The 13,472-nt window shown below is 37.1% G+C and overlaps 1 protein-coding gene across 2 annotated transcripts in view; it reads left to right on the forward strand.

Annotated features, from left to right (window-relative positions):
• Positions 1–13,472, forward strand: part of VEZT (vezatin, adherens junctions transmembrane protein) — a 59,374-nt gene that overhangs the window by 12,348 nt on the left and 33,554 nt on the right. Inside the window, exons 3-5 of one of the 2 annotated variants that reach the window (XM_074226606.1) lie at positions 4,012–4,187; positions 5,891–6,166; positions 10,721–10,870. In XM_074226606.1, coding sequence (XP_074082707.1) covers positions 4,012–4,187; positions 5,891–6,166; positions 10,721–10,870 — 602 coding nt within the window. The remainder of the gene's footprint in view (positions 1–4,011; positions 4,188–5,890; positions 6,167–10,720; positions 10,871–13,472) is intronic. The other variant, XM_074226607.1, reaches the window with a different exon arrangement.

Raw genomic sequence — 13,472 nt, forward strand, 5'->3', positions numbered from 1 at the left:
AATATTCAGTCTCAATCCCTCCAGTCACCCCTACTAGGACAGTTAATTTAGTCTTCTTTTCCCTTGACTATCTGGAGAGTGAACAATTCCCTCAAATATTTATGTTCCTCTTTACACTTCTCTTGAAATTTTCAACTGTTTTCAGTCATATTTGACCCTTCATTACCTCACTTGGGGTTTTCTTGACAAAGATAACCGAAGTGGTTTGCCTTTCCTCTAAGTCACTTTACAGATGAGGACACTGAAACAGAGAGATAAATGACTTATCCATAGTCACACAGCCAGTAAATATCTGAGGCCAGAGTTGATCTTAGGAAGATGAGTTTTTTTGATTTCAGGCCCAGCATTTCTGAAATAGTTACCCCCTCTTCCCCTTCCTACTTAAATCTTCCCTCCTTTAAATTTTTTTTATTCTAAATTTAAACACCAAATAAAATGGACATTTTTGAAGATTGTCCAAACAAATTGACCGTGCCTGCTTGCCTTCTCTTCTCTCCATTTTATTTTTTATTTTTATTTTTGTTTTTTTCTTTGCATTTTTAAAAAAAATGCTTCAGTGATCCTTTTGGCCATTTTTTTTTGCTACCCTGTCTCTCTTCTTGCTTCCATTTCCCCTCTCCACTGGAAGAAAAAAAGGACAAATTGTGGTTACAAGTATGCCAGACCAACACAGCAGAGACTCCGTTGGCCTTACCCAAATATCTGACCTCATTCGGCTTCTCCCTCAGGGAATGAATGGCATATGCCTTAGTGTCCATGCTCTGGAGTCATAGTTTGACCTCCTTAGAGTCTCCACTTCTTTGTTAAGGTTTTACCAGAAGCTCCATCTATAAGTGATCTCTCCTCTTTTTGAACACCTGTAGCCCTTACTCTGTGTCGACTATCTTTTTGTACTTGATTATATTCACATTGCTTTGTCTTTTATTTTTCTTTGAGAGCAGGGATGAAATAAAAAGCTAGTAAACACAGTTGGCAGTCATTTTTATTTTCAGTTAAATGAAAAGAGGATGCATATAAATTTCTTCAGTTATTTACCATTTATGCCTAGATTCTAAGATCCCAAGGGAGCAATTGTGATAGTTTTACAAAGCTTTTTATAAATGTCTTCATTTTCTAGATGACTTGGTTGCTCCATTGGAGCCTATAGCTTCCACAATAGACCATGCCTGCTTGCCTTAATGGCATTAGAAATGCATCCAGTGAGATGATAATAGTCAGTCCTAAATTCCCTATCACACCTAACTGCAATAATCTTAATATTACTTGAGTTCTACTTTCGTAATATCACTTTAATGGCATTACAGTCTTTTGGCATCCATAATATTTTATAGACACTTATAAACCTGCTTGGCACACTATTTAGGTGTAAGCAACCAGGTTTGACTTCTAGCATTTTGTCCTTACTGCCAGTGGCCTTATAGAAGGCCCCTGTTGTTGCTGTTGTTCAGTTGTATCTTACTTTTCATGACTTTATTTGGGATTTTCTTTGTAAAAAAATATTTGAATGAGTTGTCATTTCCTTTTCCAGCTCATTTTATAGATGAAGAAACTGAGGCAAACAGGGTTAAGTGATTTGCCCAGTCACACAGCTAATTAGGTACCTGAGGCTAATTAGTTACCTGAAGATAAGTTTCCCTGACTTCAGGACTGCTTTATCTGCCATGCCATTTAGCTGCCACCATTTGAATTGAAAGCCCTCAGACTATTACAAATATTCCTCAGCAAAAGTTTTGACTTGAAAAGAGTAGACAATGGGAACAGTGTGATGATGGTCTACAAGGTGTGTAAACGAAGATTAGAGAAGGGTGGGGGGAAGAGGATGAGGAGGAAAAAGAGAATTTATAGCAGTAGATGTTATTAAGAAAGGTTTGGGGGTGGAGCGGCTAGGTGGCACAGTGGATAAGCACCGGCCCTGGAGTCAGGATGACCTGAGTTCAAATCTGGCCTCAGACACTTGATAATTACCTAGCTGTGTGGCCTTGGGCAAGCCACTTAACCCCCATTGCCTTGCAAAAAAGAAAAAAGAAAGAAAGGGTTTGGGGCAGCTAGGTGACGCTGGCCCTGGAGTCAGGAGGATTTGAATTCAAATCTGGCCTCAGAACCTTAATAATTACCTAGCTGTGGGACCTTCAGCAAGTCACTTAACCCCATTGCCTTGTTAAAAACGTTTTTTAAAGCGTTTAAAAATGTGACAGATTAATAATTTGATTACTTTTCATTCTAAGAAATAAAGAATTTTGACCAGGTTTATTCAAAGGAGCCTTGACCTTATGTGTCAGCCCTAACGAGAGGCTACTCTCCCTAACCAGTCAAGTTACCCCTCAATTGTCCATGGGAATGGGGGCGGGCAGCAGTTTTGTTTAATAATGTGTTGAACTTTGTAGTGCTTATATTTGAAACTAGGCTTACCTCTTCTGGGAATTCAAACTTCTTTGAATTAAGGAATGAACCCAAACTATAAAGACCTCATTCATAATTTTGCTGGCATTGTGCCTGGTTCCAACGTCCTGCCCCACCCAACGCTTAGCTCTTCTCTGTTGGTGAGAGGTGGTATCATCTCCAGACTTGAGCCATCTTAAATGCCTCTTCACTCCATGTGAAGATAATTTTATTTTCTTTAAATGCCTTTCTTGATGTCTGAATTCAGTTGAGAGAGGAAAGGTCAGGGCAACATACAAACAAGTCAGCATGAGGTGGGAAAGTCAGATAGGGCCAGGTTTCCTCACAAGTCCACAAATTGAGAAATTCCCTTCTGGAAACTAAGAGGAAAGATAAGTAACTTTATCTCAAAACCCTTCTGCTTTCAACAGTGTGAGTACTCCATTCACCAATACAGATTGCAACCCCTTCACCTTTCATGACACATTTTGACAGAAATACCCATGATCTATTGTCCACCTCCTGGGTCTGAGCCCCTCAGCACTTTAGCCAGGCTGTTGCCTCCAAGACAGATGCACCAGCAAACCCGATACTACAGTCAAGGCCTTTCCAACCTGGGAGGCCTTCAAGCCTTGGAAACCCACCTCTCCACAGGCCCACAATGATGCATTTTGGCTTTTCTTTATCTGCTAAATCTACCCAATTTTAAAAACGGACTTTCCTTTTCAAAAGTGATGCCTTCAATACTGGGCATTGACTCAGGGTTGATAGAAGTGTTTCTAAGTTTGCAATAAGAGTGGTAGAGCAAAAAGAATATTGCTGTGTTTGTAGTGATGAGACCTGAATTTGAATTAAACTCATTACAGTAGCCTAATCTTTCTGTAGTTTCAGGGTCCCCATTCCCATCTGTAAAGGGGCGGGCGGTAGAAATGCTTGTACCACCTGCCCCAGATGTTTGTGGTGAGGAAAGCATTTTACTCCCCTTTAATTGGAATATAAATATTACCTGCTTGCCTTTTGTAAGGATTAAATCTGTGACCCTTGAAGCAAGGTTTTTTCACTATTAAAAATTTTTATGGAAGTAAACCCATAACCTAGATTTGCTGAAAACCTTACTTTAATTATAACTTCAATCTCTTAAGGATTTTTTTCTTCATTAAAAATTGAATGTTGGTCATTACCATTGACTTTTCTACCTCTTAAATATAATTAAAATCTAACTTGAAAATTCATTTCAGCATTTAAAAATAGAATGAGGACAACCCCTGTAGGTGTTACTGGTGCCTACATAGACTGCACTTGGCAAGTCTCTTAACTGTAGTTGTTCTGTATTACAGTCTTAATTAAATTTAGTAAAACAGACCTATTCACCTGTGGTTATAACTGTCAAAGTCTTCTTGAAACAGCAGTAATTCATGTGAATCATCAGTATTTTTTGGTTCATGTTTGCAATATAATTTTAAAAAAAATAATCACAAAAATATATTGAAGATATGATAAACTGTGATTTTTTTTAATGTTGAAATATTTGAGGAAAAGAAGCACTATCCCTAAATAATGGGGAAAACCTAACATTCAGTTTGAAAATTGTATAGAGTATTAATATCCATCTTCCGTTCTCTCTGTAACAAGGATGTGGGATTCCGACTTGACTCCCTCCATACCATCCTGCAACAGGAAGTGCTGCTACAGGAGGATGTAGAACTGATTGAGCTCCTCGACCCCAGTATCCTGTCAACAGGGCAACCTCAGCAACAGGAAGATGGACACCTTCCAAGTCTTCGCTCCCTAGCAACTCCTAATATTTGGTACTGTCAAGAAAACTCCTACCCTATGCCTGTTTACAAATACAGTACTATCAGAGGAAACTGTCACCATATTCTTTATTTTAAGAAGCATTAAACAAAATTTCTATATTAACTTTCTTGCAATAATTTAGTTTCTGAGATAACCCAGAAAAATACCTTTCTAAAGTGAGTAATAAATATATATATATATTTTAAAACTGAAGGTGATTTTTAAGAAACTTTCTTGATAACAGTGCATTCATCACTTCATATTGGTAAGACAGATTTAAATAGAAGCCATTGAAAGTCACTACCTCAGTGTTCCAATTTTATATCCCTTTCTTATATACCCATGGAGGCTTCATTAAAGTGCTGATGGCAAATTACATGATTTGTTCAAACTGACTTTTCATTCTAACAACATCATCAATAAGTAATATCTCTCTTCCTTCAGGGAACTACTCTACAGACACTCAGACTTTAAAATGTTCTCCAAATTCTCTTGAATTATAATAGAATTAGGGAACTCTTGACTTTTACAAGCAATTTTTGTACTCAACTTTTCTGAAAATCTGATGATGCAGATGTTCCTAGTTTGTTTGGTGATAGTTCTAGCATCATTATAAAAGTGACTATCACTTATCACTTGGAAATATTCAGGTTATGGATAGGGAGAAATAGAATATTTCCCAAAATGGCTCTTAAGTGTGACTGACTGTATAGTAAAACTCATTCTCAACTATCTTGGGGTTTTTTCTGTTGTACTTTCATTCCTGACTTTCATTGACTTAATCTGGGAATAGTCAAAAAATAAGTCTTCTATACAAAATGGAAATGAAAAACTAATTCCAGAATATGAAGTGGATAAGGATGATTCCAAAATAAAAAAAAAGTTGAATACTTTAATTATTTAAAAAACAAATTTCTTAGTTGAAGAAAATAAATTCTAACTAGAAAAAATGTTATTGTCTGAGGCAACTAAATGGTGCACTGGATAAAGCACCTATCCTGGAATCAGGAGGACCTCAAATCTGGCCTCAGACACTTAACAATTACTTAACTGTGTGTCCTTGGGCAAGTCACTTAACCCCATTGCCTTGCAAAAATCCAAAAGAAAAAGAAAAATGTTATTATCTAAAGCAAATTTGTTCCAAGTAAATGCATTTATGAAAAAATAATTTAACCTAAATTTGGAAAATTTAGCTTTTTCATTTGTAAAATTATAAATTAACTTTTGAAGCTAATGGTATATTTTTTCCAAGATGAATCTAAATCTTAAAAATTACAAAGTCCTACCATCCTTTTGCTGATTTTGAAAATTAGGGTGTTTTGGTAGCCAAGTACTCTTGTTTTGATTCTAAACATTTCACTTTTTTGGCCACTATACAGTATACTATTTGTCATTTATTTGTTTGTTTGTTTATTTATTTGTTTGTTTATTTATTTTAGTTTTTGCAAGGCAGTGGGGTTAAGTGGCTTGCCCAAGGCCACACAGCTAGGTTATTATTAAGTGTCTGAGGTCAGATTTGAACCCAGGTACTCCTGACTCCAAGGCTGGCGCTCTATCCATTGTGCCACCTAGCCACCCCCCCATTTGTTATTTAGAAGTCACATAGCATTCTTTTCTAATTTACCTAGAGTTTCACTCATTTAATGGGTAACATTGTTGTCCACTTTTTGTTTCTTTTCCTTAATCCATGTCTCTTTCTCTGTGCTGTCCCTAGGGATGTCACAATGCTGCTAGGCTATGTGAGTTTCTTCATTATGATTCCTGCTTGGTGGAACATAGCTTCCTGGCCTCTGTGGGGACTCATTCTCATAGTTTACTTGGTTATAAGAGGGTCGGGCTGGTGGAGGACCGCCAAGTTACAAATGACTCTAAGAAGATATAGTGTCCAACTTGAAGACACAGTAGCCAACAGCCGTGCTTTTACCAATCTTGTGAGAAAGTCTTTGCGCCTCATTCAAGAAACTGAAGTCATTTCCAGAGGATTTACCCTGTGAGTCCATTTTTCATTTCCTTTTATAAATGATTTCTTTAGGGTCATTTACAGAGAGATATGGGTATTTGTCACACAGTCTGAAAAGTATATTCATGTCTGTGTTCCACTGCAGTGACAGTGGAGCCTGGATAATTTACAAATTAACTCCATAAATTTTCACAGTGACGAGTCTACACTCAGCAGAAACACTGTAAAATATGCCAACAATGAAAATTTATTATATTTTTAGATCATATTTTATATCTAGTTGCAGAGTGTTTCATTTAAGGATCCAGAATGTTTTATGATTGACTCTTGGGGAAATAATCATTACTATGATTATTGCTTTGCAAAAGGAAAATCACAGCATTTTTGAGTTGAAAGAGGCCTAAGCAGTATGCCACACCCACACATAGAGTGGGATCCCTCCTGTGTATGCCAGATCTGCAGCCATGAGCCTCTCCCAGAGCAGGGAGCCCAGCATGGCCTCTCCCACTCAGCATTTCTAATTTTGCTTCAGACCCTGTCTGCCTCTTTGCTGTTTCCCCTGACACTCCTTCTCCAGTCTGCCCTCTCATCTCTGGGATGACCCTTCAGATCTTTGAGCCATCTTGAGTTCTCTGGCCTGAGCATCTCCAGCTTCTGCAGCTGATCCTTGCACAGCACAAAATCGAGACCTTTTGGCCTCTGTTTGCGCTCCAGCTTCTCCAGGTCTTTCCTGGACTCTGGCTATCAACAGGGACCACAGCAGGATGGTTGCCCTCATGAAGGAAGCCCAATAGAGCAGTCGGTTTTTGGCTGCTGTATCATCCTGCAGTCTTTTAAGACTCCCTAGGTCTTTTTCAGGCATACAGTTATTTATCTCATCATCCCTGCCACCCCCAGGATAGACCTTTCTTCCCTCACCTACCTCATTTCTTTCCGATTTTCCCAAAGGCCTTGTCTCTTTCCCCTAGTCAGCAGATTCCAATGAATCCCTCTCCCCTCCAGGGTCAAATGTAAAATTTGTGAAGGTCAAAACCCTTCCCAATATGCTCCCCTCCAAATACCCCATGATCTAGGGACCTTCACCTGTCTGTTTCTCCCAAGTGATTCTCCACTAACTCTGGGGATCATCCCTGCCAGCCCTCCCTGACTCCTCATCTCTGTCCCCAGCTTGGGGGACCTTGGCTTCCTTTAGGTCTCAACTGAAAGGCTACCTTCTACAGGAAACCTCCCTTGGTCCTTTTCCTTTAATGTCTCTTGTCTGTGACTTATTTGTACACAACTCCCCCACAGTATGAGCTCCTAGAGAGCAGAAGCTGCCTTTGACCTTTCTTTGTAGCTATAGGGCTTCACACAGCACTCAGGCCACACTTGGTGACTAAGAAGGGCTGGTTTACTCACTGGTTAAGTATCCCTGTTAAATTTCACCCTATTAGATTCAACCCAGTATTCCAGTTTATTAAGAGTTTTGGGATCCTGACTGTAACAGCCACTGTGTTAGATATCTCTCCCAACTTTCTGTCATCTTCATATTTTATAAGTGTACCATCTATACCTTTATCCAAGTCATTGATTTTTTTTTTAATTGTTCATCCTTGGGGCACTCTTCTAGAGTTTAGCCATCCAGCAACGTCTGAATCCATCTCATGGTGCTCTTTAAAATCACCAGGAGATATTTCATCTGAGATTTCTGCTGAAATCAAATGTAAATCCTGTCTCTAGCTTCCAGTTATTTAATTCATCTTCCCAGAACAGAAAGATAATGTGGTCTAGATTTCCTTGTTCTTGATAAAACCATGAGGTTCTTTGAGGCTTTCACTTTTCTTTCTTCATATTTACCATCTGTTTCTTTATTCATCTCTTCTAGAATTTTGTTTTGGTTTTTCCCAAGAATCCAAGTTATGACCCATGGCCCATGGTTTTCAGACTTTGGTATCTTTTTGTTTTTGAAAATCAGGATGATGTTTGCTCATGCCTGGTCTTAAGATACCTTTTTCCTGAGCTCTAGGAAATGGAGAAAGTGTGATTCACCATTTTGGTCCCTTATGAAAGATAAATTAGAGATCATCCTTTAAAAATTGTTAGGTACTTGATAGCCAACATCCTCAGCTACCATATCCACACACCCCTTGCTTTTTGAAGCTGTCAGGTGGTTGGTCATCAGGCTAACTGCTAAAATCTGCTTAATTAATGATGTCAGTATTGTAGTGTAGGTAAAGGAGTAGAGAATCGGCATTTCTACTACATGTCAGACAAAATATTATTTCATTTACCTCATTTAGATCAGGGAAAAGTATTAAGTATTTCACTATTGCAGTTGTTGTAATTTTAAATTTCTTTTGTAAAGTCATAGAAGCACATGAAGAAAAGAAATCTCCAGAATCATTCAACAAATCCATTTACAGAGGCCCCTATAGTGTGCAGCTTCGGACAAGACCAAACTGAATGAGACAATTTCTCTGCTGTTACTACTTTTTTTAGGGTGTTTTGTTTTGTTTTGTTTGCGAGGCAATGAGGTTAAATGGCTTGCCTAAGGCCACACAGCTAGTTAATTGTTAAGTGTCTAAGATGGGATTTGAACTCAGGTGCTCCTGACTCCAGCAACGGTACTCTATCCACTGCACCACTTAGCTGCCCCCTGTTACTACTTTTCTTACAGAGCAGTTCAGAATCTAGCAGATTCCAGGTCATTTAATCTTTGTCCTTTTAAACAACCATCTTTTAATTCCATTTCACAGTCTCTTGTTCTTGGAGATCACACCTTTAGTCCAGGCTTGAACTTTGGTTCACTGATGTGAGTACACAAAATGGCAACTATGTCTATGGGACCTCAGGGTAACATTTGTGACTAAATCTCACAGGATCATGGGTGAGACTCAGTGGGATTTCAGGTCCAGACCCCAGGAGTCAATGTCAAAGGGGAGAATTTAAACCAGCTCTTCTGTCTCTAGGACCAGAGAATTCCCACTCCATCAATACTATCATTGTCCAAGTTAATGGTCCTGGAGTCTCTTTCTTGTGTATTAGGCCTTTACAGTTATTATCTTATTTGATTGTCACAAAGACCCTGTGAAATAAATCTATGATTATCCCCATGTTATGGAAGAGGACCCTAGTCCAATAAAGTGAAATTTTTTCCCTAGGGTCACACAACAGAAAAGTGAATACGAGAAAAATGTGTATTTCCATGTAAAAACTTTGATTCAAATTAATCTTTAATCATTAACTGTCTTAATTTAGGAGAAAACAAGTCTAAAAAGAATATCAAGGTATATCAAACTGAAAAATGGTAGTTTCTAAAGAATCTTCAAAATCAGGTTTTTCTAAAAGGACCCTGAAGTAGTACTCTTTTTTTAATTTTTTTGCAAGGCAATGAGGTTAAGTGGCTTGTCCAAGGCCACACAGCTAGGTAATTATTAAGTGTCTGAGGCTGGATTTGAACTCAGGTCCTCCTGACTCCAGGGCTGGTGCTCTATCCACTGTGCCACCTAGCCACCCAATAGTATTCTTTTAAAAAATGGCAACCTTATTTTCAATATCTCTAGTTTTATGATGGTCTCTAGGATTTACTATGGAAAAGTTTTGAATTTGATTTGAAATATTTTCATATTATTAATAATACCATAGGCTAAAGGATTATAAGATTACCTGAAAATGAAAGATTTAACAACTCTATCCAACTAGTGTAATATATGCCATTGTTACAGATAGGCAGGGTCTGCTATGGCATTAAGCTGTGTTAAATTTCATGGGACAGTGAATGTTTTCCCCCCAAAGCAGATCAGGGAGTATTGGTGATATTTTGCAGTTCTAAACATGTCTTTGCTGTACATTCCTCATCGCCAACTGGTTCTTTTATTAACCTGCATTTTTGGATTATTTGGAGAAGGCCAGTGCCAGTCAAAAAACATGTCGCATATAGTTTAAACCCTGACTTTAAAGTGTTTTTCCTATCACTTGAAATTTTTTTTAAATGTTTGTATAATGTATTTAATGTTGCAGAGGACCAAAACAATAAATTAATATAAATGTGGAGAGATGCAAAAATGTGCTAAGTATAATTAAGGTTTTCCCAATGTCATATGAGTTTCCTTTTAGAACTCTGAGCTTTATCAGAAATCATAAGTGACTTCTGTAGTCCATTGATTTGCATTTCTGAGCCTTTCAAAAATACTTGAGTTACTGAAGTCCTGAAGTAACAGATAAATTATTCTTGATATGGATTCATTTGGAAACTTTCAGATATTTAGACAGATACTTGCAGACATATGCTTGCATCTTAGAGGTGATGAGACTGCATGTGGAAAAAGATACTTATGCTTGTGACTTTGAAAAGAAAAAAGAAATAACAGTTACAAGGGCTTTAATTTTTAATTTTCTGTCATTTTTCTTTTTTTAGACATATTTGTGGTTGAAATGGATTTTTACCAGGTTTTTTTTTTCACCCCAAGGGAATGGGAAGGAATTTTTAATTGTTTCAAATGAAGAAATAACTGAAGAGAATTTTTTAAAAAAATAAATTGATTGTAGATTTAGAACAAAAACTTTAGGACATCTGTACAGTTGTATCACATTTTACTTTTCAAGTTTGCTTGACAGGGTCAATGCTGCTTTCCCATTCAACAAAGCTGGACAGCATCCTAATCAGAATCTCATCGGCCTTCGGAAAGCTGTCTACCGTACTGTTAGAGCTAACTTCCGAGCAACAAGGCTAGCTACCCTCTATATGCTGAAAAAATATCCTTTTCCAGATGTGATCAGGTTATTAGATATCAATATATGTTTAAATATTCTTGATAAATGGATCAGGTCTGATCTCTACAGGTTAAATAAAAGTGAGTGTGTATATACACATATATTTGTTTATATATTAAAGCTTATTTTCCCATTGATTATTATAAAATTAAAGATGAATTCTAAAGTGAACTGGCAGGAAAAGCAAGCTTTGGAAATACAATCCACCTTCTTTCTCCCCTCACTACCTAATTCAGTTTTAGAAGGAAGAAAATATTCCCTCTCTCAATGCTTGCAATGACTGAAATTAAGACAGAAGGATCTTGGTACTGCTAGGGTCTGACTTGCCAAACTTACAGAACTGGGTGTCTTAGTGACTGAAAAGTGACATTAAGTAGTCACTTTCTCTTTCATAATCTGTGTAGCAGTAAAATATGCTATATTTCATGATAATAAAATCAATAAATCAGGAAATAAACCATATTACCAGAAAACAAATGCATGGATATAAATAAAGAAATGAGTCTTATATATGAATCATCACTGTATAGCTGTTGTCATAGTCAATTTCTATAAACTAAACTGTTCTTTGACAGGTATAATTCTATAGAATTAAGACTTTAATGTGTTAAATATCAAAGGGAGTGTTTTTAATGGCAGGATGGAAGCATTGAACTAAAATATAGAATAAACTCTTTATTGGAAAGCATGGAATGCATATTTTCCTTCTAGAGTGTCTTCAACAATCATTTTTTGAATTTCATATTTTTCTCCCTCCCTTCCTTCCCCCATCCCCCCAATCAAAAGCAATTTAATATGGGTTATAGATATATAATTACCTATCTGATGAAACTGAAGATTATCTTCAGTGCACCAAACTGTGCTGGCTACTGTTAACCCCTATAAGAGAGACAAAAGTTTCTTTAATTGAATCTTAGAGTATAGTAGTAAACACAATTGAATTTTTCTTTAATATTTAAAGATCTTACATCATTATGAAAGTAATTTTAACTATTATAGCTCTTGGTATAACAGGTTGAACTGCATGTGCTCCTACTCCTTCTTCAGTGGTACAAGTATTTGTTTGTTTAATCTTAGTTTCTGCTCATTTTCTTGAAATCTGTCTCCGTCCAAAGAATCGTAAAAAGTTAAATATTTGGAACCCATTTAACCCTGAACCTGTTGATCAAAATATTGCTCCCTGTAGGAGTGCATATCCAGAAGGAAACCATATAGTGTGAATTGTTTGGTTTTGGGGTTGTTTTTTTTTAGGTTTTTGCAAGGCAAATGGGGTTAAGTGGCTTGCTAGGTAATTATTTAGTGTCTGAGACCGGATTTGAACCCAGGTACTCCTGACTCCAAGGCCGGTGCTTTATCCACTACGCCACCTAACTGCCCCCATACAGTGTGAATTGTGTAATCTTGGAGAGAAAATTGTTTCGTCCCTTTTTGATTTTTTCCTTCTGCAAGGTTTTTCTAATTACCCCTGCATATGATAATATTCTTATAATTTAATCCAAGATAGTTATTTGCTGTTATTATTTTATTATATATTTACTTGACTGAAAGTAATCAGAAAAACTTCTGCAGGATATTATGGGAGATGATTAGCTTATTTAGACATATTGTGTTTTTAAAGCATTATAACAATGAGTTTTTTTCATAATTCTCCCATTTCTCATTTCAAAGGTTTATTATTAAAGACTTGATAAGATGGTAAAGAGGATTGAAAGTAACTCGTTAATGAGACTTTTCCTTATATAATTTTGACTTTTTCACCCTGACTTTTCAGCATCTTAGCTGCCAAAAATCAAGGGAAGAGTGAGGGCAGTAAGGTGCTTTGTATGATTCCAAGGACATCATTTAACTTAACAAAGTTAAAAGACCACTAAGACTGAAGAGAAAAGGCATAAGGGCTGCCCACATTGAAGTCTGTTCCCTTTAAGCAAAGGGGAGGAATAAAGACATTTCAAGTTTTGGGCATGAGGATGATGTCTCAGTATTGAAGTATGGGATTAGGCAGGAAAAATAAGGTAAAAGTCAGGTGGTTCATAGCATCCTAGATCTAGAGCTGGAAGGGACTTCTGAAGTCATCTAGTCCAACCTTTCATTTTATAGAGGTAGAAACTGAAACCCAGGGCGGGTAAGTGACTTCCTTAAGTTCATCTAATAGAATTGAAATTTGAACTCAAATCATGTGTCTCCAAACTCAGTTTTCTTTCTACTGCATCATATTGCCTTGAATGAACATGGGGGGAAAATCACCAATTTAACAACAGGAATTCAATATAGAAAGTTATGGTACATTTATGTTTCAGCTTCTATAAATATCACAGTCTCATCCTCCTCTCTCAGACATGCCTACTTTCATCATCCTCAGCCACAGAACTGTAGGTGTGGTATGATGGAATGATTTGCTTTGACTGTCTTGTCCATTTGAGGAGGGAATCACTAGGAAGTGAGTGATATAAAAAGGAAAGAGCATCAACAAAACATGGACAAGAAAGAAAAAAACCTACCATATAGACTTCAGATCTTTTGAGTCTGAGAACATCTGCACATATGATAAGTCAGCCAGTAAAAGAAGAATACAGCTGTTTGACCT

The sequence above is a fragment of the Macrotis lagotis genome, chromosome 2 (genome assembly GCF_037893015.1).
Source record: "Macrotis lagotis isolate mMagLag1 chromosome 2, bilby.v1.9.chrom.fasta, whole genome shotgun sequence".
Classification (NCBI taxonomy): Eukaryota; Metazoa; Chordata; class Mammalia; order Peramelemorphia; family Peramelidae; genus Macrotis; species Macrotis lagotis.